Consider the following 27,985-nt stretch of genomic DNA (forward strand, 5'->3'; position numbering starts at 1 on the left):
AAAAACTTAAAAGAAGTATGCATGTCAGAAGAATGTGAAACTAAACTGTTAATAACAAAGTACAATAACATATGCAATTACAGTGTTAACCATTATTTTGCAATGTTACTGTGTAGTACTCAAAACTGGTTACTATCTGAAAACTTTACAAGATATAAAAATCCTCAAACATTATTGTAAATAACCTGAGAATTGTAAAACATAAAGGTCACTCTGAAAGTTTTGAGACATCAACAGAGAGTGCAAACTGCAGTAATGTTATAATATTCTTATCTGACTCTCTGAGCACCAATCAGTACTTGACAGCAACTTGGGTTCATCAGTGTACTTGTGTTAGCTGTTCAGAAATATCAGTCTTGTAAAGTCACAGAATTATTGAGAGCATTTTCTGGCTATAATTTTAAAGTCAGTTTGTCGTGTTTACGAGTTCGCGTTATATTGCATAAGCCCACACACACACACACACAAATATATATTTCCATTTCATTATAAAAAACACTACAGATAGTTACATACCTTACTTGCATCCTCATCGCCAAACACAGACAGAGTAGGCTTGCTCTGTAGTAATGTAGCATTGTGATTCGTGTCAATGCTGAGAGCGTTGTTGAGGAGTGTTGGCAAGTCATCTCGAAAGTCCATACTGTGTGTCAGGTCATGGGGGCAGTGAAGAGCTCCATCGAGGTTCACATTTGCTTGTGGAACTGGCCTGGCATGGTTCTCACTATTTAACTTCAAAGCAACCTACAACACAATGTAATACAGTTCTATAGAATTGATATACTATAATAAATAAAAATCATTTTTAGTATATTACAAGACTTGTTATAATAATTCGTTGGCTGCATGTGCCTAATTTGGACACACCACATTAATTTTGCTTCCGTAGAGTAAGGGGAACTCCCATAACATATGAATTATCTTGAATGAAAGAAACTTTAGGAAATATGATTCAAAATTTAGAAATAAAGGCTTCCTTATTGATACACTCCTGCCATATTGGTACTATTTAGTCTTATACTAAACACAAAAAGGAATACAATAGAAAAGTGGTTGATCTACAATCCACACTGGCAACTTTGAATACATCTTGAATCAGTATAGTTATTTGATTTGTTATTGTCCATAATAACAATCTGTAACTGATAAACTAAAGCTTGAGGAATATAGCTGAGGGTACTATTGTTGCCTCTATAGTTACAGCCATACACATTACCTGCATCTTACGCACATTGCGACAACTGTCGGATTGGTTATCAGATTGAAACAACCCAAGACAACCTCTACCTTAGTAGTTAGGCTACGCTTAGTAAAAAGAGATTAATGAGACAGAGGTAGTGTGGTTTTACACACTGACAAATTAGATAGAATTTAGTTTCATAATATCTGCAATAAAGAAATGTTACTGTCTTCCATTATGTACATAATATTGTTCCAAAATATTAAGCAGTTCTCTTTACATTGATTTATATTTAAAACCAATCCTTTAAGATAGTTTTTTATGACAGAGGTAAAAATGTCTTTGAGAACATAGTGCATGAAATAAATTTGCATGAAATAAACATAGTGCCACTTATCTAAATTTAACAATATATGTATAAAAATAAATGTAATTTTAACATTAAAGCAGTTACAATGCATATATTTGGTACAAACAGTTTTTAACGTTTTTTCTTAAAATAGACTTAACCGTAAATTACAATCAGTTTCAACAGATTGTCCTACCTCTGCAACTAATGGTTGTTCTCTTGCTTTCAGAATGAGTTGATGAAGGAGAACTAGATTTTGCCTGACTAGAGGAGGAATAGGGTTACAACAAGCAAGAATGCCCTGCATTTCCTTGGGCAGCTTCTCAGCAATCAACAGCAACATGTGATTTGGTAATACATACCTGGAACATTACAGTGTTTACATGATTTTGAGCAATATGTAAAAATAACAGTAATTTACTTTTGTAGACTACTAAATAAGATTATTCAAGTATATTTCTATATATACTGAAAAAGGTTGAACCCAAATAATATTAAATGTTTAAAATATCTTGTTAATAACTGTATCAATAAATAATTTCAATAAAGATTGAATCAAGAAAAGTGAGACATTTTGCCAGCTGAGTCCAATGCTGTGACTAGCCAAAATTCCATTAGTAACTTAGTTCCCTTTCATGCTCTGTTATTCGTTTACATTATTGTCTTTAACAATATGCTTCACTCCTCATTCATTGGACTGAGACACACACACACACACACACACACACACACACACACACACACACACACACATGTATAATTTAAATAAATATTGAATCACAAGAAGTACTTGCTCCGCCGAGCATATATAGATATATATATATATATATATATATATATATATATATATATATATATATATATATATATACATACACACATACATACACACACACACAAAATGTAAACAGAATAAAAATGATAACTGCCAACATGTAACATTACCCAGTACTTTCATCTTCTTCTCTTGCTGTCTTGTCTCTCCATGCATACAACTCCTTAAATGCAAACATTTGCCTGTTGTCAAAATTCTTCTTGCTCTGATAGTACATGTGCTCATGGCTGTTTTCCTTGAATATTGATTTCCAATACCTCTGAAAACAGAATTCAACACAGGCATCAATAACAGATAAGCTAACTAAACAACACATTACCTCAGGGGGTCCACTTCTGGCTGGTTTATACCTTCCAATTGAATCAACACTGGGTGTAGCAAAAACCAATGCGTCACTTACATCTACGCAACCCCATGGATGTCCAAGAGTGATACTTAACTATCTGTAAATGTCAAGATATTGGGATATAAGGGTTGATAGATGGGTCTAGTTTACAAAAGAGGGGGAGGGGAGATGAATGTTAGAATTAGTGGAGTTCCTTTAGTGTTAAATGCCGAATAAAGAACATATATAAATTGAAAATAATTTATTATTTTGCATATTTAGGATCTTATCAATGGATTTTGCAATTTATTCCCAAATGTTTACCTCTAAAAATATTTAATCTCTTATTTAAGAACATGATTTAGTGAAATAAGACTATTTTTGTTCTTCATTGGTTCTAAATATAGTTATTAAGGTTTAAAATCAAATAGGATTTGCTCCTTTCCTTTGTTCTCCAAATAGAAAGCATATTGAGAAACTGAAACTGATGTGATATATTTAATTTTAGCGTTACTATTTCTTTAAACGCTACTAAATAATATAAATTGCTACAAAAAATTTAATTTCTAAGAAAAATTATGAATTGAAATGAGACCATTCTAAACCTACCTTCTTGCAAGTATCTGCACTGCGGAAGAGAGCACTCTGTAGTAGTTGAGGGCCACCACTGGATTTCTCTAAGAGTTTGTTCCACAGCATATCGTAGATATATAGCAAGTAATGGGTGTCTTCCCGAGCATACTTTATGGCTTCTTTAGAGAGTGGTCTAAAAAAATGTAATATAGAAAGGTTTAATACAAGCAAACATCTTATAATATACATAATAACCATCTTGTGTTTGTGCTGGCAAGTTCATAATGCCTTGAAAACTGGTTTTTCACATCTTGCATTGTTGGCTGACTGAAACAATAATTAAGATACCTCAGACTGAATACTAAAACAACAAATACACAGTTTTGCCACAATACTCCAACCTTTGCATAAGTGAAAATATGTTATATTAAATTTTTATGGATAAAACCATTCTTCAACTGACTGGTAACTCTGAAATGGTCAAGTTGCCAAAATTATACAATGATTTTGAAGGATATGTTTATAAACTTTTAAAAATCCATAAAAATATAATTTACTCATTATATTCATAGAATACAAAACACAGTGTAATCTATCATTCTAATAAATTACAAAATGTGTAACAGATACATAACCACACACATTTTGTACTCAAAAGTTTGCAGAAACAAAAAATGTTTTTCCACTTTCAAAACCATCCAGCTCCAATGCCATAAAAGTTAGTAACAACATGAATAAAATGTTGACCATTTCATTAGGAAAATAATGTTTTAGATACATATGTACAGTGAAACTAAAGATAAAACATTATATACAACAACAACAAAAACTGTGTATCTGACAACTAATCTACCGATGAAACACTATCTGGTATTTCAGTAACGGTAACAAATTGTCAAATGAATAAAATATTCACAACTTCATTAGAAAAATAGTGTTTTAGATTGAAATGTACAGTAGAACTTAAGATAAAAACTTTATATGAAAAAGCACAAGCTATGTCACTATCTGGTATTTCACCATCAGATAAATCAATTTCATTATTATAACTAACACCTTCTTCAAGTAAAATGTGTATTAGTCTCACTAAAATGACACAGGTCAGCAACATTAAGCTATAATTAAATCAATAAAACCACAGCAGCAGAACCATACTGCCCAGATGTAAAGTAACAATGAAGCCCCTAAGCAGTTTGTGAGGTTCTTATCTTTATATCAGCTAAAACTAAAGCAACAATACAATTCTATGAATTTGGTTATTGTAATTACTTGATACAAAGAATGAGCTACAGAATCAACTTTTACACTTTTGACAGAAATACACTGAGCAGTTGCTGTGCTAAATTTAAACAAGGATCTTATTTATGACTTCAGTTCCAGGGTTAAGACAAAAAAAATAGATTGATTAATGCAATATATTCATCTTTACAATACTACATATAATACAATTACATTACATGTACCACTTTAAACTTGCATATAACACAATCTCTATTGTACCATAACAGAGGTAGGGGTGACTATGTGAGGCTTTCTTTGTTTTTTATTTGTGCCAATTATCCACATCCTATAGAATCCCACTTGCAGTGTTAAAAAAACAGCATGTGACTAAAACAGGGTTCCCACTCAATCTTCATCATCACATTCACAGCTTTTTCACGGTTTTTACAGAAGAAAAATAGTAATTTCACGGTCGATAGTTTTTATAAACATTACAACGAAAAATAGAAAAGGTTGGCTTTTTCACGTGGAGTGGCCGATTTTTAGTATCTAGAGCCAATACGCACCACGAGCGCATTTTTGAAGATTCAGTGGATTTGAGATTTGGATTCAACACATCCTAATAAACAAAGTTATATAAATTCAGAAATTTTAATGTTACCAACCTTGTCCTCCAGTCATATAACTGGAAATGCTTGTTAGCGTCAATATTGCAGAATGTCTTAAGGAGGAAAGCCAGACTGAGCCTCGGCAGAGAAAGTAGCAGGGAGGCTTGATATGTGTCAAACATGTTGACAACATACAAGCACAAGTCACGTTGTAGCCACTGAACATCACTATCAGCACCGTGGAACACCTGCTCAACAAGTAAATCACTGAACACAGAGGATATTTAACATTACAGCAAATTTCATAAATGTTGTATCAAAATCTTTGTTACCTTTTAATACTTAACAGCGATAAAAATCTGTTATTATCTCAGTTACAATGTTATATTTCATGCAGTAGTAACAGAATGCTATTCAGTCCGTAGAACATTTATGTGGTAAACACTTACATTCTTATCAGTTCAACAATTTAGTCAGATCAAAGAAAAAGCTCTTAAGAGTAAAATTATGACCTCTGGACACAATCATGTAATCGCTAGAGCTAAGACGGTCAGAATACTGGTCTTAAGGAGGCAACAAGGGCCTCAGTCATTATTACTTAGATGACCAAAAGAAAAGAACAAGAGAATTTTCAGACAAATTGATTTTTAGTACATTTCAAATCATTTTTGAATAGGATGGTCCTGTTTAGTTTTGTAATATAAAAAAAAACAGTAACGTCATTTTGTTTTTTAAGAGAAAACACATTTAAAGGGTTAATCTAATAAAAATATATAACCAAATTATTTTTATTAAATAAGCAGCTTCTTGATAAAGTCCTTTTAATTTCACTTTAGTCTTTTCTTGAATTTTCTAATAAAATATAGTTTTGAAACAGTTTATATAGTCTTCTTTGCAAATATATACAGTTTGTATTTTAAACAAACATAAAAGGTTGTACAATTACTAAAACAAATCTAAATATAATTACCTTGACAATTTTGGGATTGGTGAATACTTCATTGAGAACATATAGCTTGTGTCTTAATTCCAAAGTGTCTATAATGTAATCTTTCTCACGCGTGGAGATCTGCATGAGACATGTAAATCCTTGGAATGATCGGTATGAGTGGTGCTGGAATAAATACATTTATTTATAGACTATTATCGATAATAAAAAGTAAATAAATAGATCAATAGTAAAACAAAGTAAACATTACCAAAAATAGCACCAACAACTTTTAGCATTGAAAGAACATAAAAGAAAGGTTTTTAGAATGAGAAAGAAAAGCAGAATTATTTACAGATTTAATTTAACCTTCTCCAAACCAATCACCTTTAATTGGTTTGTCGAGGAACATGGCACTAATATCCAATCGCTTAATCTACTGTATCATCGCTATCAGCATTGTCCAGGCTTCATACAGCAATTTTTGAACATTTTATGAAATAATTGATTATGGTGCTAATAATATGGTTTTTTTCCACTAAAATTGTTCTGCAATCTAGAATGAAACTTTTGTAAACTACTCCATTGGTAATGTGATATTCCTTTCTGTAAATTCATCTTTTTTCCATTAACAAGGCAAAAAATAAATATTTTTTTAACAATAACAAATGTAAAATTACCTAATTAAATAAGTAATATCACGTAATTTAAAAAATAAAATGAGGTTAATATACAATCGTAATTTTTTATGTACAAGGGCATAAAACTTCCTTTACATGTAAAGAGAAATTAATACTTAATTTGGTTTCAGTTTGTTAACCTAACAATTTGATACTCATAGAGAATTTGATAAGTTTTACAACAATGTATGATGCAGACCGAGAAAGAAATAATATTACTATTCAAATAAAGGAAAATGAACAATAATTATTTGTTTTATTACTTCTGATGAGTGGAAAATTCAATAGATTTCCTAAATGGATGGATAACTTGTGCATTCCAGCCTCAAATCCCTAGTTTAGACCTATCTTGTTTTATTTATAAATTGACAAATAGTTGACACAAAGAGAATGAAATAAAAAACAAAACAAAAACAAGAAAATACACATTTGTAAAGACTACAATGATTTATGCAACTAACCTCCAAGTCCACAGCAATTTCTTTTTGTGAATGTAGATCCTTAAGCATGTCCATTAATTGATCTTCTTGGGTTATTGTCAATAAAGGTGTTTCTTCAATAGGCTTGGGAGGTGTAGGTTTTTTGGGATCCAAGTCGAATGAATCAATTTTATCTTGAAATCTTTCTATTTCAAACTCATATGGGTGACTGTAACTAATGTAAATCAATGTTTTAGATTAATTATGTGTTTGCTAATATAGGGTCTGGGGTAAAAGACCTCTCATATTAGGAGATGAAATTTGTTGGTACCACATTTCTCCTTCATAGTCTTCAATGAATTGGTTAACTTTGGTAGAAGAAAAGTCCCAATCACCAATACAGTAGTACTCGGAGTGGGAATCTCATACAACAAAATCAGACTTAACCGTAATACATAGCAGAGAGTATATTCAGCTGATTCTTTAACACTAAACAACATTATAAACATTCAGTGAAGTAGTAATGAAAATGCTTTCTACAAGACATTATTATGAGGTAAAATTAAACACAGATTGTTTTTTCAACCTGAGCTCTTGCTGAATGAAGATTGTAGACTTTGAATGACAACTGACATAAATGTTTTGAGAAGTAAAGTCTTAATTTCATCAATGAAATCAGATTTTATTATTTAGTGGAAGATACACTGGATGATAAAGCGTGTGACTGTGAAGTAGGATACCAAAACCAATGAAACTGTTTTATTGTTGAAAGAATACCCAGCTGTATAACTTCTACATTACGAAGCACAACAATCCCAGTACAACAATAGCAATATACAACCATAATAATAGTTTTAAGATGGTCACAGTCAGGACTGTGGAGAGGAGTCATTAATGAGCTAAAACTTTACTGTGGAGAAGTGCAATTTGGCCTCTCAGAAAGGATGGGTATTTCATGTGATGGACTCATACCACTCATAAAATATGAAACACGGTTAAAGTACACCAATTATTAATTATCTAATACATTACACTACGTATAAGGAATTACTGAGGGGTTCACACAAGATTAGAGGAAGAAATCACATTGCCGCATTGGTGACAAACAACCAAGACGAAACAAAAGAAGACAAATCACTAGATGAAAAGGCAAAGTGCAAAATTTCAACACCGGCTTATATAAGTTAGCAAAAATACACCACAGCTTAGACATCAGCTTACAAAAATTGCAGGTACCGCAGCTAGAATCAAGGTACAGTGGTAAAGATAAACTGCTACCACATACTTCTTATGCAAATATAGTGCTGATTGACTTACTGAAATCTTTGGGTTGTACCTAATCATTTTTAGGATAGCCCTACTGTTGAAATACATGTTGAAAATAGTAAATACACTATGTGAAGGAAACAGGATTTTCTGGACATTTGCCATTGTTCAGTGAAACAAGAAATCAGTAACACTACGTTTCGAGATCTGCAATCTGATCTCTTCTTCAGGTAATACGAGTACATACACTACTTTATTCTTTTACAGAAATTATTTCTATTTAATTACTTATTCTTACACTAAATTTACTGAGCATTTCTATATAATGCTTTCTTTTAAGTTTGTCTTCTGACGATGAATGATTTGAAAGAAAAGTAGTATTTTGGAAAGACTGTTTATTTACCATCACTAGTGAGTTACAGATATGTTATTTTAGGAATATGGCCTTCAGTAGCCTTGTTCTGGGCAAGAACATTGTTGGTGCTCAAGTATGCTTGAGTTTTTTGGCATAAAACTTTTTCAGTTATTAAACATGGATTCAGTGAGTTCATTGCCACGTACTTAATAGATTTGCTTTTAAAGATCTTATCATCAGTATAAGCACATTTAATTCACCCTGGTCTCCCTATTTACCAAAATTTTGTCACACCAGCCCCCCCCCCCCATTAGGCTAATCTAGGACAAGCCTATTACACTTCAAGGTTTAATAATGACTTGTTTATTCTCTTTAATATGTATAATCAACTACTGACAACATATATTAATGTATTAGTCTTGAAAAAAGCACTTAAGATACCTGCATCTTGCAATACTAATTGGCATAAAAATAAATTGAACTGAAATCAAAAAGAATTTATAGAAGCAAACAAATAAACATATGCCAATTATTTAATATTAATAAGAAAACTGTTTCTTGCACATATTTGAACATTAATTAATATTCTAAAAATCCTTATATTACATTGTTCATATATGGTTTGTTGTTATTTATGGTTGTGATCAACTGTAAAAAGTCTGCCAATGACTCTTATCAGATACATTTAATTGAGCTAGGCAAGAATTGACACACAATGGTGGTGTTGGGAGTTAAGAGTTAAAACCAATATCTATCCACTATTAGTTTATCTGAACAAGATTTATGATTTTATGCTGTGTAAAAAAGTAGAATACCATGTTAATGTAAATTTTCTATTCAAAGTTAGAATGTTTGTAATAGGAACCTTTTTTCAAGTTGCAAACAAATAAATGACGATAATTGTTTGTTATGAATAGGTTTCTGATTAGTTTAGCTAATGGTAAATATTTAAAAATATCAATGACGCTCTGGAAGACAAACTTAAATAAAAAAGCTGCTATTAAAATTTTGAACTAAAAATATTTCATGAAAAACATTAAAATAACATCATGTAAGTATATACTGTAACTTACCAAGCATCTTCATTAGGAAGTGATTCCAAAAGTATGGCCAAAGGCTTTAGTGAATTCGGTTTTTCTTTAATCCTGGGTTCAAATGGCACAGAACTGTTGTCAATTTTATCATGAAACTTGACCTGAGGGCGCTGAGTTACGCGGGCATTCTTTAAAACCATTGGTTTCTCAGGATTCTTGGAGTGTCTAACTTCTTTCCATGCAGCCTACGGAGGAATCATACATAATTGTTACCTGATAGTAGGTGAAAGTCTAAAAGAAACTTTTCTTGATTAAGAAAATAAGTTGATTATACATGCAGGAGATGGATTTATAAAGACGATCTATTTCAACCAAAGTTTATTACAAATCACAACCAAAAATTAATTAAATTATTTGCAACAAATATTTAATCCTTTTACGACAAATAAATGTTTAGGAGCAGACTTTTAAAATCAGTAATAAGCAGTTTGGGAAGAATTAAATACTTTATTTTATATAAAAGTAGCGGGCCCGGCGCGCTTTGCTGCGCATTTCAATAATTTTTTGCAAAAGTTGCCCGCGGCTTCGCACGCAATTTCCCGTTGAAAACAGTACACTATATTCACTTATTCTTTTTCTATCACATTCTAAACATTGCTGAGATAATTGATAGTCGTTCCATCGTGAGCCTCTTGGGCGTATTATGAAGGTATGTACCATATTCCTGCCTCTATCTAGCTGTTACCCACGGCTTCGCACGCAAATCTTAAGAACCGAAGTCCTTATATTACTTAGTAAATTTTTTTTTTTTACTATAATAAATTTTAGATTAAATTAGTTATATCTCCGATGCCACGATTGAGCTTGCTTTGTTGTCTCGATCGAGAGAATATGTACACACGGAGTTTTGAGAACCATACTTCTGTCAAAAAAAACAACTAAGGTTGATTTTATAACATTCTTTATATTTGTAGCCAACGTAAGATAGTAATTATGATATCTGCATTACTCTTCTGATCAAGCATGAGCATGGTTTATATTAAATAAATATTGCAGTTAAAGGTGAATTTTTACGTCAAATTTGAATTGTATTATCTGGATAGTAAAGTCTATGTTTAACAGTGATTGCAAAAACAGTTTAAACAAAATTTGTCGTTTCTCTTAAGCTTACTCTATGCTTTAAAACTATAAGTGTAATATATGTTTAGAAAGAACAGCTGATTAAAAATTTGAAAAGACGTTAACATATGTTTGCTGCAATGCATTTCTTATGGGTATTTCTGTAACCAGTGGGGCGGAATCCTGAATCGGGAAAGGGATGGGCATAGCTTATAAACCTTCTCCGTGGAAAAATACATATACGTACAAATTTTCATCATGATCGGTCCAATAGTTCACGATTCCATAAAGGACAAACATACAAACATTCATTTTTATATATATAGAAGACAAATACCACTCACTGTCTGACTCACACTCACAAAATCTCCAAAACTACTGAATGGATCTTTTATGAAACTATGTACACATAGGTGCTTGCTAAAAAAAAGGCTTTGCAAATTACTAGCTAATAATGAAGCTTATTATTTACAAATATGTTTTACTGCCTATATACTATTCATTATTTGCTCTTAGAACATATAAGCACAAAACACATTCTTGACAATTCTTTCGATGCATTAGATCTTCATCTTTGAGGAGATATTTTTTTATTTACATCCATTAAAAATTATTTAGGGGTTTATTGTGTTTTCCCAAACAATGTATTTTGTGCAATTTACCCAATGTAAGGGTTTGGGAGAATGGTTATTGTATGCAAAGTAGTGCACGGAATGAAATGGCAATTCAGTGCTGAAAAATAATTTATTTCTGCATTTGGTGAGTGATATGACGTAGCTGGCAATAGTATGTCAGTCATGTCTATCAAACCTGTGATTGGTTATAAATTATGTATTTGGTAGTTTCTTCAGACAGCTGGCATGAGCTTTCAAAATTATATTTTTGAAAAACGTTTACCAAACTCGTTGCATTATAGATAAAGACCTATAAAGACAACATTTGTAGTTTAGAACTTCTTGAATAAATTGGTACATCCAGATATTTTGCCAAAAAATAGTACTTTTATCCAAAAACCCTGAAGAGCTTCCGAGATGCGCTTCACACTGCCAAGGTTACCAAAAAAATTTCCAAACTCAAGAACATTTGCACCCTCTTATACATTAACGTGGCACTGAGAGGGTTAAAGAAATATAGAAACTGTAACAAAACAGAAAAGTATATAAGAAATTAAATAAATATATTGCTTTTAAATATTTCAGATGTTTGATTTTTTACAAGAAATCAGGCAATACTTTCCAAAATAACTCTTAAATTTATTTTTAACCCTTTAACACTTTGTACCCTGGGCCCTTTAATACATGTTTCAGCGTGGCTCCCTGGGGGTTTTATGATGATTTAAAAAAATTCTGTGTTCTTAAGGTAATTATGTTATAAACTCATACTATATATCTTTTTAAAGATAGAGATACATACTTTTTTTAATGTATACAAATATAAAGTTTATTTTCAAAATAAAATTATTACATAATATTGAATGTTATGTAAAAAAAATACAAAAAAAGTTTTTGCTACATAGCTTGTTAGTTCAGGTAGTTCGCCTTAGTGTAGTAATTTTTTAAAGCACAATGGTCTGAATTAAATACAGGATCTCGCACATTTTCGTTTAGATCGTTCATAAAATCAATATTTGGTCCCAGGCGTGTATCAAAATCATCGTAATTTTCCGACTCGGAGTTAAACAAAAGATCGCGAATTGCATCACTTTTAATTTCATCACCCATATTATTTAAACTAGAAAATAATAAGTAAAGAATATAAAAGAAAATCAACGGAAAGTCGAGAAGAAAGAACAAAGCGAGTGTAAATACAAAACAAAACACACGGATAACCTCACATTGCTTACATTTGCCTTTACTTCATTCAGTAAGAAACTAAAGTTCTGATTTTTTCAAACAGTTAAATTCACATTTAGAATACATTATAATAACATTTGCTTCAGTATTTGTTAGCAAGATTTGTAGAAAACTTAGTAAGGCATCACTAAGACTCTCAACAAAACACTACAAAGCAAAATGACAGTACCGACGATCAGCCGCGGCGCCTACGATCAGCTGTCTAGACTCGCTTGTAATATGACGATAAATATACGTATTTCATTACTAAAACGTGATCCAGGGAGCTCAAAACCAACAAATACGAACTTAGACAACCAATGAACATAATAATAATGTTTGAATCCTAAAATAAGATGACTGAGCAATTAAATAACACGACCCGAGGTATACTCGGGCGCCGGTAGCAGGCGTTGCCGACGCGGCCCGACCTATACTCGGGCTCAGGGTACAAAGTGTTAAGTTCCAACATCCTACTATATGAATATAGTTGAAATTTGCAAGAAGAGCCAACGTCCGATTATATGGACATGTAACAAAATTCTTAAAAAAACAAAATATGGTTGAACAGTCATAATTTTGGTGTATATATATTTATTTATAAAGAACCAGCCTTTAAAAGAAATTTTGTAAAGTTAGTTTTTATTATATTAGTGTTATAAATGAAACAAAATACTTTGTGCAGTGCTAATTTGTGTTGTTTACTCAGTTTTGCCATTCACACCAAGCTATTAGTTGTTATTTTAGTTTCTTGCATAGATTATTATTAAAAAATGTAGTGTAGTCATTCACCTATCAGTGAAAATACTGTGCGAAAAGTGTTGGAAGATGAGAGTCATTGTTCAGTGAGTGATTGAGTGAGAGTGAAGAGTCTCCTAGAGTAGGTTTTGACAATACAGACAGTGATCGGGATTTCAATCATAATTTACCTTCTAAATCAAACAGGAGTAGGTCTAGACTAGATCACTTGTTTTTTATAAACTTGTATATAAATAGCTTAAGAACCGTTACATATACAGTTTTATTTATAATCTATGTCTAATATACAGTTAAGTATGGAATTGATGGACCACTTACAGAATTAGCGATGTCTCTATTCCAACTCCCACTAGCAGCACTCACTTGGCTGACAACTATGTCTGATGAAAAGCCAGATGGGTTGTTTCTTTTAATACCAGAAAGTTCATCTAAATGTGTACCCTGCAATCAACAAATAATGAGATACAAAAAAATTATTCTGCTTATTTCTAAAATGAATAGGTAAGAAAACTTGGTACACATTCTAGATAATGAGTATGTTTTGCCACAAGTTGGTAAAACACGTAAATCTACAGCTTTGTTTCAACTTAGGATTTGTATTTACTTATTGTAAATTGTAAAATATAGCTACAGAACTGCTATAGAATTATTACATTTTACTGCTAAGGGGTGAAATACAACTAACAGTCAGAATCAAAAATTATAACTTCTCTCTAGAGCATACAACCAGAAAGTACACATAAAAGATCAGAAACATTTACCTTAAATGATTAATAAGATTGTAGCTAAATTACACTCATACTGTGTAAGCTTAAATGTTACAAGCTGTTTGTATACAGCACATGTTATTTTGTATTATTCTACTTCAAAAGTAAATTTGAACAACTAGAACAAATACATTTTAGAAGCTCTTTCTTTATTGAAATTCTTAATGAATTTATTCTATTATATTACTTTATAGACACATTGTTAAGTAAATGAGAGAACTATTCATTTGAAAGTGATACAAATTTCATTCAAAGAAAGCTAATTGCATCTTATGCACTGAGAGTGTTTTACAATGACTGAGAATTCATGAATCACAGCAGTGATGATATAACTTATTAGACATCTTATGTACATATTTAATTAGAAACAACTACTCTAAAAAAGTGTTGGTTTTTTTAAATTTATTGTTAACTATTTGGAAACGTCTCTCCTTAGCTAAATGTAGTAACAAAGCTTTTCTGAATCGTTTATTTTCAGTAAGTTCAAAAATAGATCTAAATTATTGTTAGTTTAACATATTATGTAATGTAACATATAAACATGTTAAATTATGAATAAAGAAATTGTATTTATTGTAGGCTGAAATAAGAATGACAAAATATCTCCATACAGATACCTGCCATTGGCAGGAATGGGATTGGCCGAGGCAGCATCTGTATCATTACTAAGAGTGGCCAAGTTGTGTACAGGACAGTGTCTGTCCTGGCGTACTAGAATAGCCGATTAGCATGTAGGACACCTACTATGCTCTATTCTTTATTTATTTCCTCAAAAGCCAATTAGCTTTTTCACGTCAAATTTTAACCGTTCACTTGATAAAAAGTTAGTTTCTAACAAAAAAATAATAATGAAAATTTTTGTGTGTGTTTTTGGTTTACATAAACACTTTTTTGTTTTGATTTTGTTGTATAAATAACATCTATCAGTAATTATTACTAAAATGTACAATGCAAAAGTCTATTTATACGTACCAAATTTATTTTCTTTATAAAGTAAGTTTCACAAGTTTGTTTCCTATATAAATTATGTCATTTTCCGTGCTTATTACTATTATTATAATGATATACAAATAATTCAGTACCTTTAGTTTAAAATACCAAATTTTTAATACTGGTGATTTTGTTTCCTACAAGAAAACATCCACTTAAAACCAATTAAGTAGTAAGTCAGCTAGATGCATTTAACTAAAACACAAGATTTGTGCAGTCCTGCTGGCCACTCAGGACAGCTATGTCTGTACAGCGCTGCTACTCACAGGCAACCCGAGTCACATATGCCACTGACACTAAAGGGTTAACTTATAATGTTAACAAACTAAAACTTTTCATTTCCAGTTGAGGATATTAGATATTAAATTATATGTATATTTGTGGAATTTTGAACTGTAATCAATGGAGTTTATTTTTTTTGTTTAATACCTTTAAATTATTTGGATTTGGTGCTTTCTAAAAAGAGTGTAAACTTTGCTACATGACTGGTAAATAAATACAGGTACATTTTTCTCTGACCAATTATTGTCCTATTTGTAAAATTTTTTGTAATTAAATTTAGGAACTTTAATTATTTTTTGAAAATGTTTATAATTTGTTAGTATTTATGTTATTAAGCTTTAAACATTTTAATTGTCTACAATCTTAAAACATAATATGATAATCTATTATTAAATTTTCTCTTGATTTGAGACTAAAAATTAATAATATAACATTTTTATTGGTTTTTTAAATGAAAAATAAAACTTATCATAAGAAAAAATATATGATATCTAGACAGACAAATGGTAAGCTAAGCATTTCATGTTTATAACATTGCATTTTTTGTTTGTCTTGACTTGAAGAACAAACCCTCAACAGAGCTCTGTGGAGTTTCTAAACTCCATGCCTGACATCTGTGAACTGATAAACTAGTGACTGTATTGGTGTTTGCTTGGACAACACAACTCTGTAATAGAACTGATTGATTGCTACTGTGCCTTGATGACTACTCTGATACTATTACCACATGGTGAGTTGTAACTTGTTATCAACATAGAATGTTATTCATTGTATGTTTTGAAATTTTATATGGCGATGTTTATCTTTCTGTTTTTTTTTTTTGTTTAGTGTACAAGACTTTTTGTTTTGTTTAGTGTTTAGTGAAGACATATCATACAACTCAAAAATTAATCAAAATGTAGTATCTGTAAAATATTTAATTGAAATAACTTACCACTCTTTCTAAAATTTTATCATTAGCTTCGACCACCAATTCATATTTCTCTTCCAAGTCTCTTTTTCTTATATCCCGATTCACACCTTGATGATGAAGAATTACAGCCATCCTGTGGGAAAGGAGTTGAAACGTATATTTTACACGCAAACTTGACCAATATTAATTAGCAGGATGACAAATACCTGCTGGTCCTCAGTGTGGAGGGCATAATGCAGGCCCCATCAGGTCATAAGACTAACTGCTACATCTATTATAAATATGTCATTCTTCAAACACTGAACCTAACACTATCTTTTTGGACATGTCATTTAGTGGGTAAAACAAAATTCACTCTAAACTAAATCATGCCAACTGTGGAAGTAATTCATTCAATGTTGGTAATTCTGCAACTAGTATAGTGTAATTTTAGCATTTAACCAGCAATTATGTAAGCTTTAAATCAACTTTTAATAATACAAACACAAATAAATACTTATGGTGAATAAACACTTACAACTTTTCACTTTCAGATAGCAATAAATTAATATTTTTTCTAGTAAAACTTTGTTTATTTTCTTACTTGCTTTGTGTAAATTGCCCAGAAACGTACGGCTGTACATTACTTGCTCTTGTAAAGAAAAACTCACTTGTGCACTTGCCATTAGCTTACAAGATGATATTATGTGTTGACTTGTCAAAAGAAACAGCGAACAGATTCAGTCCAATAGAGTTTACAAGACATACCTACAGATGTACATTTAACATTCATGCAAGGGGTAACCTTTGTGCTGTGCAGGTATATATTTATGATATAAGATAGTGATTGAGGAAATTATTTAAGTTTTTACTTGGCATTATGTGGTGAGTGAATCAACCGACTGAGCAGAGACACAGTGACAATGTTATATCCAAATGGATACATGCTAAGTAAAAGGGTTAAGAAAACTCACAGTTCCAAAGCTTTATTCCCAAGGGAGTCCATGACATCTTTAAATTTTGGAGATGTGCAGAATAAATCCCATTGCTGTCCTTTGGGTAGACTGTTGGATGCCCTGATAGTTGGCATTAGTGCATCATATCCTTCCTACAAAAATAAAACAAATGTTTAATTATTATATGGCAATTCCAATAGAAATCACCTTGCTTTATTACCTTCACAAAACCAATATACAATAGCAATTAATAACCTACAAAAATAATAGATCCACACAAGTTTCTTCAGCTTGATACTAAACACAAACATTCATCAAAAACATAAATAGATCTTATGTGAATAAACAGCCCTTTATGTGACCCTTTAAGATATATTATCTTGATACAATGTGCAACTAAAACCATTTCCTAAAACACCAAATGTTTTGTTATAAAACTCATATTATTGTATCAGAATCAGTGCTTTTACTAATAAATAAAAAATGTATAATACATATTACTTTTTAAAACATGCATTATTTAAAATACTAAAATAAATTATATTGTAATAAATAAAATGTTTTTTTTTTTTTTTTAGTAAAAAACAAATATATCAATAAAATAGTAGCTGTTAAACAATGAATAGTCATTTAACACATAACAATTAGGGAAGGGATTAAAGTTGTAAGATAATGATAACAAATTATTGTTCAAAATACACTCTCAATAATTGAGTATTAACATTGATAAAAAGTTCACTTTATAAATAAATAATCTGGTGATTAATATATTAAAATTTTTATCAGGCTGATATCAATAATAAATGTCTTGCAGATCAAATATATATATTAGTTATACTTGGCTAAATCTTTTGGATTCAATATATTAAGGGATACGTTATAAAATCTTCTTGTTAGTAATAAATAAAAATGGACTAGTCTATAGAGGAACAAGAATTGATCTGAGCAACATTGTTCCAGACACTTATTACAGAACGAATTTAATAAATTGAGAAACAGCTCAGAGAAGGTTTTAACCTATGCTACCCACTAAGCACAACACTAATCACAGCACTGAAAGAAGGAAAATGAGAAATTTGAAATCGATTTTGAATCTAGACATATCAGCTAATTAAATTCGATTGGAGTGTTTAATTAATATGAAGGCATTAATAAAATATTGGACTAATATTAATAAAATGGATGCAGTGACACTTGGACAAAATTAATAATATTTAAACATTGAAAACATAACTGGTGATAAATAAAATATTAGGTGAACATGATGGGATGATACAGATATTTTAGTATTGCATAGAACAAATTAAATTACACATATCAGTTTGAAAGTAAATAATTAAGTAATAACACACAGAAAAGATTGAAATGATATTAATGAAACATCTTACACTTCACAACACCTTTTATTCAGGGAAAAGAGGGTATACTTCATAACATATTTCACTATTTTACTATTACTTACAGAGCATGTGATTAAAGACAGCAGTGCACAGTCATACCTCTCAGATTTAAGCAGTAGACATCCAAACTTGTTATTTCGGGTCTTCAATAATGACTAAAAGGCTGTTTTATATGTATATCATTTAATGGTGTATGACTAGTAATAGTACTTATACCACTAATTTATAGATCAACCCAATTAATGTCAAACATACTTTGGAAATTACGTGACTAATAAGATGACGCTTCCAAGGTTAATTGCTTGAAATTAGACACAAATACTGTAGAATATCAGTCTCAGATTCACTAAATAATGTAATTTTAAAGTCAATAATACAGAATTAAAAAAAAAATTATTCCGTTTGGGATTGGGTCTTTAATAAAAGTAGTAATCTTCTATTTTTGTATATAAATAAAATATACTTTTTTGTCACTGTTACCTTGAGTAGAATACAAATTAATATCCTCCAAAATTTAATAATTCCCACCTCTACTGGCCATTACTCAAATATCATACACTTGGTTTAATTAATTTTGGTTGAATTAATTTGGAGCAATAATGTAGAACTGAATTACGTTTTAGGCTTTCAAAATCATATTATAGTGAAGCTATACTTTTATATGTAAAAGAAATGTATTTGTTTCAGATTATATAAAATGGCTAAACTTTATTTAAACTATGTTTGATCAGCTATGTTTAAGTAGCTTCAACATGTGGAGTTGATTCCTGGTAACACACAGGGAGAATTCTTTCCTCCATTTTACAAAAGCGATTACTCATTAATATCAAACAGGGCAAGTTATAATTATTGTGAGGTTTCTTTGATATAAGTCTAGGCCATACTTGGTTTTGTTGTTTTGCAAGTGTTAAACTTATGTTTTTAAAACTGTAATGTACGAGATTCTTCTTGTTACAGCAATTTATTATAACTCTTATTGTGTACGATTTTTGCATATCTGAGTTGGATAATATATCGAATTGTTAGATAAAAACAATCGAATAACGAGTATAGGCCGCTTATTAACGTTTACCCCATTCCTCGAGATAGTACTCAAATTCAAGCTCAGATCATGTGAGCACCTGTAAATGTTATCTAAAACTTGTTGTATTTATAATACTTCATATATACAGCCTAATAACAATCAATCCATTCGATAATAGAATTCTAACAACGAGTTTAGGCCGCTTATTAAAGTCTACCCTTGTATTCGATAGTTTAGCTATTTCTAATTGATAATTTGGATTGTTGATTTGATTGTTTATTATACTGCAGACTTCGTGAATATAGATCACTCAAGTGTTGTGACGCTTATTATATTGAAGCCACGAGTATCTACGTGAGAGGAGAGGGTAAAAAATGCTAAATAAAATATTACATTATTTTTAATGTACTCGGCTGTCATTAAAAAATATGAAATGAGTACATTAAATACTTATTGTATAAAAATGTACGGGCAGACTTTAATAAGCGGCCTACACTCGTTATTCGATTGTTATTATCGAACAATTCGATATATTATCCAACTTCGATATGTAAAATTCATACACAATAGAGTTATAATAAATGGCAGTAACAAGAAGAATCTCGTACATAACAAATTTTAAAACATACATTTTACAATAACATTACAAAACAACAAAACTATGGTCTAGACTTAGATATCAATAAGTAACCGCTTTTGTGAAATGGAAGAAAGAATTCTCCCCATGGGTTACTAAAATCCAAACTCACATAAACAAATATCTCACATATTTCCTCATATTCATCGCCAATTACTAATAAGTTGAAATTTGCGTTGAAACCATATGCTAAGTTAAATAAATTGTAATATCGAATTATCCTACGGATAAAAACAATCTAACCATTCGATAATAGCAATTGAATAACGAGTGTACGCTGCTTATTAAAGTCTACCCAAATGTACTGTTCCAGATACTATAAATAGGCTAGTAGGATGTGCTTGTTTTTATCCTGTACTGGATGTCTGTTGATTGTTCTCAAATTGGGTAGGGTACGATAAGCGTAGCCGGTTTTTTATATCGAAGAATATAATCATCGATACCTAATATTCGCATATCGAATCATAGACTATCAATCAATATAAAAGTAATCTATAGTCCCCAATAACAATCATATGTTTTAAATTAAAATATGAATTTAATGATGTCACAGATAATAAATGAACATAACCAAAATTAGGGAAACTCATAACTTTAACTAAATGAATCAGAACGAGAACAATCAAACAGCAAAACTCATAAATAATTAAGAAATGATAACAAACATTGGGAATAGAAAAATAAATTAGAACATAACAATAATTAAAAAGGACACGGAAAATTTTCAACTATCTACATGTTTTCGCCTGGGTAGCAATTTTTTACTGCTTTTAAGAAATGGTTGAGCGCCCTCTTCAGAAAATCGTACCTCTCTTCTATATAAATATTCATAGAGGTGATCTGCGAGAAGGTCGGCTGGGATACCGCTTCTTAGACTGCGTTTTATGGCTCTCCACGAACTTTCAACTGTCTTGAGTGTTGGCACCAGTTGCTGGGTTTAAAAAGTTTTCACTATGGTTGACAGTAAAATGGACAAAACCACAATCACTTAATCCAAAATAAGCTTTCCACATATCTGTGATATGGTTGTTCCAGGCTATACGTGTTTTAGTACGAGAGGAATGAGAGTTTTAGCATCTCGTTTGTTTTCAGGACAAATCTCTATCCTATACCTACCCCCATGTTTTTGTCCTTCCGGTATAGTTTCTATTAAACCTAGAATCCAGGTTCCTTCTACCAACCTCCCTTTGTTATTTTTACGTTTTCCAATTTTACACTCATCAATTTCCACCACCACTCCAGGACCTCCAAGCTTTACTTCCCTATTAAACTAATCATCAATCCAAACAAAACACACTTCCCTGCAAAACGACAGCCAGTCAGATATCGTACTTCTTGATGGATTGTGTAAATCCAAACTATTCTCAAGAATTAAAAATCGTAATTTGTCTGATTTCTGGAAAAGAAGTACATTAAAGTCACCATATTGCGCAGTCCGAACTTTGACCCTTCAAAATAACTATTCTACAGTGCGTTTTTACTAAAACTGTGTCCACCATTACCTTCTTTTTTGCATCTGAAGACGACCATGTTTGCTCCTCTCACAGTTACATTTGTTTCCTTTCCACAAATATCACATAATGGATTCTTAGGTACTAACCCAACATATTGAAGCCATAAAAACATGTTTTATAATCTTCTAAAGCAATTTCGTGAAGCTTCCTAAGATTGACAGCCATTTTTTTAATAAACAATGTTACTTATGTGAAATTTGAAATATTACCGTACTACCTTACTTGTATTATTTGAAAGTGTTTACAGCTGTTCATATAGATTATTCAAGTTAATTGGGGTAGGGTACGATAAGCGGACCCGGTTTTTTATATCGAAGAATATAGTCATCGATACCTAATATTCGCATCTCAAATCCTAGACTATCAATCGATATAAAAGTACCGATAGTCCTCAATAACAATCATATGTTTTAAATTAATATATGAATTTAATATTTACAGTAATCAAACAAATTATTATAGGCCCTAACCAAAATTAGGAAAACTGAAGACGACCATATTTACTCCTCTCACAGTTACAGTTGTTTCTTTCCCACAAATTTCACATAATGGGTTTTTCGGTACGAGTCCAACATGTTGAAGCCACGAAAAAGCAACGTCTAGTTTTCTAAGATTGATTGCCATTTTTAATAATCAGAATTACTTATGTAAAATTGAAATATTATCCTACATGTATTATTTTAGAGTGTTTACAGCTGTTGATATAGATTATTTGTTAATAGTTCAAAATAATTAATCAGTATCGATTGATTATATCGATGGTTATGATTAAGTAATATCGTTTGCCAATCTCGATATAAAAAACCGGGTCTGCTTATCGTACCTTACCCGTTAATTGTTCAAAATAATTGAAGCGGTAGCTGGTAGAAGGGCCTATCTCGAGATGGGCCCTTTTTGCGGAGATCGCTTATATTTTTTCTCCATATGTTTAAGTATAACCTCCATCTCACTCATTCAAATATTCCTCTTTGTTGTCAAGATAAACCTATTTAAACGTCTATGTGTCAAGAGGCCCTTCTAGCATAGACAAATGGTGGCATCAGCTGGCTGTGTGTTTGTGTTTTCTGCTGTACAATATAACCTCACTTCTTGTTGTTTTGTATTGTGATTGTGTAGCTTACAAGTAGTATTTGAGTGTTTTATTTAGATTGGTGTTAGATACTGAAGAAATGAGTGGTGAACTTCTTTTGAAATCTAAATCAAAAGGTGTAAAGAGAAAAGTAGTTAGCACTGAACAATGGGGCCATAATGTTTGGAAACAAAAGCGGCAGTCGGGCCTAGGTTATACTTCCACTTTGGGAAAAGATGTTCCTCCGAACGTTAATAATACAGTTAAAAATAATAAAAGTAATTAAACTCAGTTACACTGTGGAAATATAAAAAAGAAATCTGTTTATAAAATAAAAAATATAATAAGTGAATAAATTATCAAAATAAATAGTAATCCAATAGTAAACATTTAAATGCAGTTTTCTCAAAACGTGGTTTTTTGAGATAGGCCCTTCTAGCAGCTACCGCCTCAATTAATTAGCCTAGTATCGATTGGTTATATCGATGGTTTTGATTAAGTAATATCATTTGCCAATTTCAATATAAAAAACCGGGTCTGCTTATCGTACCCTACCCCTCAAGTTAACCCTTAAATGAGCGCGCGGGGGCCTCAACGACCCCACGAGTAGATATATTGCTCTATTTTTCGAAGTAGGTTGGCTAGACTGCTGTGACGCTAGATACCTTCCGGGTAGACGATGAGTAATCGCGCCCTACAGTCAGTTTGGCTGTGACCGTCGCGGGTGAATCGTACAGTCCGTTCCAAACAAACATTACACGTTTGGGTCGTCTAGACCCCCGCGCGCGCACTCACGTTACCTGCTAGTGTTGCATTACCGGGTCATTTTTACCCCCGCGCGCGTACTTGTGTTATTTGATATGTGCATTGAAAGTGAATATTTTTATATGTGATACAGAAAGAGAATTTGTATGTATATACATTGCTAACGGATTTTAAATATAGATTGTGATAAAGCCTCATGTAGCGAAAAGGGCAACTATTTCTTCGCTTCCAAAGACGCTGCGATCATCGATCCTCAAGGTTGCTAATGTGCAAGAGATTCATCATCGAGAATCAGCAGTCAATCGGCCAGCGGGTTCGAGAGTAAGCCCCGTACACATGTTGTTTGCCCCCGCACAAAGGACACCAAAACAACACAAAAATGTTGTAAGTGCCAACGACCTATGTGTTTATCGCACATGGAGACCTTCTGTAATCTCTCCCAAAACATATATAACGGTGCAATTACTGATTCAGACTAAGTTTCTGTAGAACACATTTTTCACGTGTTTAATTGTGAGGTATATTTCTCATATAATTCGAGTTTTCTATACTGCATATATCTACTGTCATCTGAGGTGTGTTCAATATTCAATAAATAATTTGTTCTTTATCAGTGATATCTTTCCCCCGTTTACTAGTCCTACTTTTATCTCCCCAAAACAAAGTCTTAGTAAGTTCAACAAACACTATATAGTATTTATATTTATATAATACTTTAAAAACAAAGCTTATTGTACAAAATAGAAATAAATAAAAAAACTGAATTGTATTTTTATTTTTATTATTAAATTTTACTACGAGATCGTGGAATTACAGTTTTACATTTTATTTCAATCGAATAATTCAGTATGTATATAGTTATTCTTATAATAATAATTTTATATCATAGTATAGTAAAGCATATATATATGGTGATTTATGCAATAACACTTTTTTTCGTAAAACTATAATTTAATACTTTTAACTTAAAAATGAATAAAAAATATAAAAATCATAATAACTATAGTTATCTTTAATTAAACATGTATTAGACATACGCAATAATGTAAGTAACTATAGTTAATAACCCAAAGAAGGTAAGAATGCACTCATATTTATTATTTTCTTAATGGGGGTCTAGAAGACCCCACGCGAGCACTCACGTAACTTTAGGAGGCGCGCTCACTTAAGGGTTAATAGCAAAATATTAGAAACCAATGTTTAATAACACTAGCCTATTATTGAGTGAGAATAGTGATATTTGGCCTTAGTTTGCAAAAAAACTTATTAATTTTCTCTTGAGGTTTAAAAGTAATTTGTCAGAAACTGCATATGAGATACATAGTGCTAAACCTATTAATATGTTTCGGTATCAATTTACAAAATCGTGACCATGGAAAGGTATGTTCATTTTTTTTTTCCTGAAAACTACAATTTTTCCTGAAAACAATAGTGAAGAAAAAATTCGTCGGCAACAAAAATCAAAGGAGTTACGATTTTTTGAAATCCTCTGAAAACTCTGTTTTTGACAGTACCTCTGGCAATTTTACTGAAATGATGACGTTAATCCTGTCAACGATGCCTGCCCGCTGCGCAGTGCTGCGCACTGCTTGCTCTTTTAGAAAATAAATTAACTCGAGCTTGCAAAAGTCGAATCCCAGATCACGTGATGCCCCTGACCCTTAACCCTCCAAGTGTTGTTCGACAAAATTTTGTCGGTTATTTTCCATCCTTAATGCAATAATGCCCGAAAGGCATCAATATAATACAATGATATACTTTCCCCCCAGTTTATATGCACCTGTGATAATAATACTGGGCTATAAATGCCCAACCCATGAAAAAAAGTCCATTTTTCATGGTCACGGTATTGTAAATAAATACCTATGTTTCTAATATACAGTAACTCTAAGCATATTTGGTTACCTTGACAATGTCCATAAAATCTTTACTGCTCTTTTCATCTCCGTCTTCAACTGTAATTATATCCTTGTGTGATTCATCCATATCTAGTTAATTGTGAGAAATATGCGTTCAATACTATATTGTGTACGTAATTAAATGTACACAATAACAACCAATAAATCCCATAGGCTATATCAATCAAAATGTGGTTGACTCGACGAAGTGAGATTTACGAGGTTATGTTGTGTTGTGTGGATGTAATGTGTAATGGTGGTATTTTTTGTTTAGAGTCGTGAATGTTTTTTTTTTGACATAGCAAGTGTAATTTTGATTTTGGCCTTTTAAACGTTGGCAAACTACCATAGAGTAAAAATTGAAAACGGTAATGTTCACCGTGTTCACGATATTCTGGATCAAATGTAGTATAAAGAAAAGTAAACATTTTCGCCCGCTCAGAAGGGTGTAACATGTAACTACAAAGCGATAGAATAGAAACAGACACTCATTGGTAACGCTGGTCTTAGTGGAAAACTTTGATGTTGATAATCTACAAATTCCGATCCATTATGGCTTTTTGAAGTTTGCGCGTGATTCGGATTTTTATTAATATTATTGTTGGCTATTATTTGTGAGGTAGTTCACACCAAAAACTTAATTTATCATACAAGTTTATGTGCATTCTGTACTAATTTCTTAATATAAAAAAGTAAAAAAAAAAACATTACTATGTGATTTTTTGTGAAATGTAACAGATATTATTAAAGTGGTAATTTGGTGCGAATGTTTACCTGCAGAATAAAGATATTTGTAATTTGTGTGTACTTTCCTTTTTTTTATTATAATACACTAATAAGAATGAAAGAAGATCCAAGAAGATATCACTATGGACTTTGGTAGTGGGCTTTCAAAACTAATAACGTATCTTGTTTTCACCTTTCATTATTTTCCGTAACTTTACTTTTTAAACACAAGAAAATGTATTTCTCCAGCCCTAAAAGCGATTGGAACTGTAAAAATGTTCTTCAGTTATCTGAGTTTTTGTAACATAATTACAAAAAATTAAACCCTATTATTTAAAGTCGATTTTGGGATTTCTAAAAAATATGTTATAACTTAATTTTATAATTCTGTTTCTAATCCATACTGCAGATTGTATAGATTTTACTTTCATAAACAATTTCAAAAACATACATCACTTGTAGAATTTGAGGAATGTGTTTTTTTTAAACGTTTACAAAACACAATACAATACACTTCCCCTTTATCTTGGAAAACATATTATATTAACAATTATGACATGTTACAAGCAGAGTAGTTCAGTACCGATTTTCGGAGTGAAGGTTTGGTTTTAGTTTACCATTATTTTTACTGTAAGGTTGCATTTTTATACAATATCAAATATAAATGTTTTGAATGTTTAGTTCATTAAGTTAATTACTTAAGAGTAAGTAAAACGAGATTTAAATAATGATTACCATAGTCTATTGGCTAATACTTGATTGTTGAAATTAGTTACACGTTTATGTTTACAATATAAGAGTAATCAACAAAGTCCCCCATAAAGATTAATATGTAATACAACAGAAACAAAAAGGGTAATTATTTTGATATCGTAACAGAATAAAATTTGAACTACACAATCCCCATACGAATGCAAGGTATGTTTTTTAAAATTTCTAATATTTGTACCACTTATACAAAGAGAAAAAGGCTCTTAAAATTACAAAACAAAAGCTGCAGTCTAGCAGCATGGTATAAAATTAAAGCCTGCATTCACGAAAGAAAGTATTGTAGCTCCCAAGTTCTAAGCCGAGACATAGGCTTTGTTTAATGTTTATAATTTGTATTTTAATAGCCTGTGGTGAAGCAAGGGTTATGAGTGCAGTTAACCGTTTTTGATATTCTAGGTAATTAAAGTGAAAATGTGAATCAACTGAGAGGAATAATCACTTAATCAATATCCGTTATTTCCAGGAATTTATTCAATAGTGGTAAATATAATTGGTTTAACTAATAATATGAACTGTTGATTTGGTAACAGTGTTAGGTTAGGTTAGGTTCATTTTGTTTTGTGTAAAAGTATTAAGTAATCTAGGCCTTCAGCTTTAGCCGATATTTGCAGACCACAAGATAGAGAACTCTAAAGCTGGCATCAATGCCAGCTTTTCTGGCAGCACTATTTTAATACAGTTTTGTATAGTTACTTTGTATCTAATATAATGTGTATCTATCAGATTTCTTTATTTGTAGTCTAATTAAAAAAAAAAATTCACATAGATGTGGGCAACAATATAATAATAAAATGGCTTCACTGTCCTAAAA

General features: G+C 31.3%; 2 protein-coding genes across 2 annotated transcripts in view; one reads left to right on the top strand and one right to left on the bottom strand.

The window, feature by feature from the left end:
* Nucleotides 1-25,931, bottom strand: part of LOC124360311 (exosome component 10) — a 40,433-nt gene extending 14,502 nt beyond the window's left edge. The window contains exons 1-12 of the mRNA XM_046813818.1: nucleotides 25,685-25,931; nucleotides 17,389-17,522; nucleotides 16,457-16,568; nucleotides 13,802-13,924; nucleotides 9,813-10,018; nucleotides 7,161-7,353; nucleotides 6,062-6,205; nucleotides 5,149-5,339; nucleotides 3,299-3,455; nucleotides 2,475-2,623; nucleotides 1,726-1,891; nucleotides 517-744 (exon numbers count right to left, since the gene is read on the bottom strand). Of these exons, the coding sequence (XP_046669774.1) occupies nucleotides 517-744; nucleotides 1,726-1,891; nucleotides 2,475-2,623; nucleotides 3,299-3,455; nucleotides 5,149-5,339; nucleotides 6,062-6,205; nucleotides 7,161-7,353; nucleotides 9,813-10,018; nucleotides 13,802-13,924; nucleotides 16,457-16,568; nucleotides 17,389-17,522; nucleotides 25,685-25,765 (1,884 nt within the window). The 5' untranslated portion in view covers nucleotides 25,766-25,931. The remainder of the gene's footprint in view (nucleotides 1-516; nucleotides 745-1,725; nucleotides 1,892-2,474; nucleotides 2,624-3,298; nucleotides 3,456-5,148; nucleotides 5,340-6,061; nucleotides 6,206-7,160; nucleotides 7,354-9,812; nucleotides 10,019-13,801; nucleotides 13,925-16,456; nucleotides 16,569-17,388; nucleotides 17,523-25,684) is intronic.
* LOC124360312 (bromodomain-containing protein 8) overlaps nucleotides 8,562-27,985 on the top strand; it is a 29,920-nt gene continuing 10,496 nt past the window's right edge. Inside the window, exon 1 of the mRNA XM_046813819.1 lies at nucleotides 8,562-8,614. The gene's annotated coding sequence lies outside the window, so the exon portion shown is untranslated. The remainder of the gene's footprint in view (nucleotides 8,615-27,985) is intronic.

This window comes from Homalodisca vitripennis, chromosome 4, assembly GCF_021130785.1.
Source record: "Homalodisca vitripennis isolate AUS2020 chromosome 4, UT_GWSS_2.1, whole genome shotgun sequence".
Lineage (NCBI taxonomy): Eukaryota > Metazoa > Arthropoda > Insecta > Hemiptera > Cicadellidae > Homalodisca > Homalodisca vitripennis.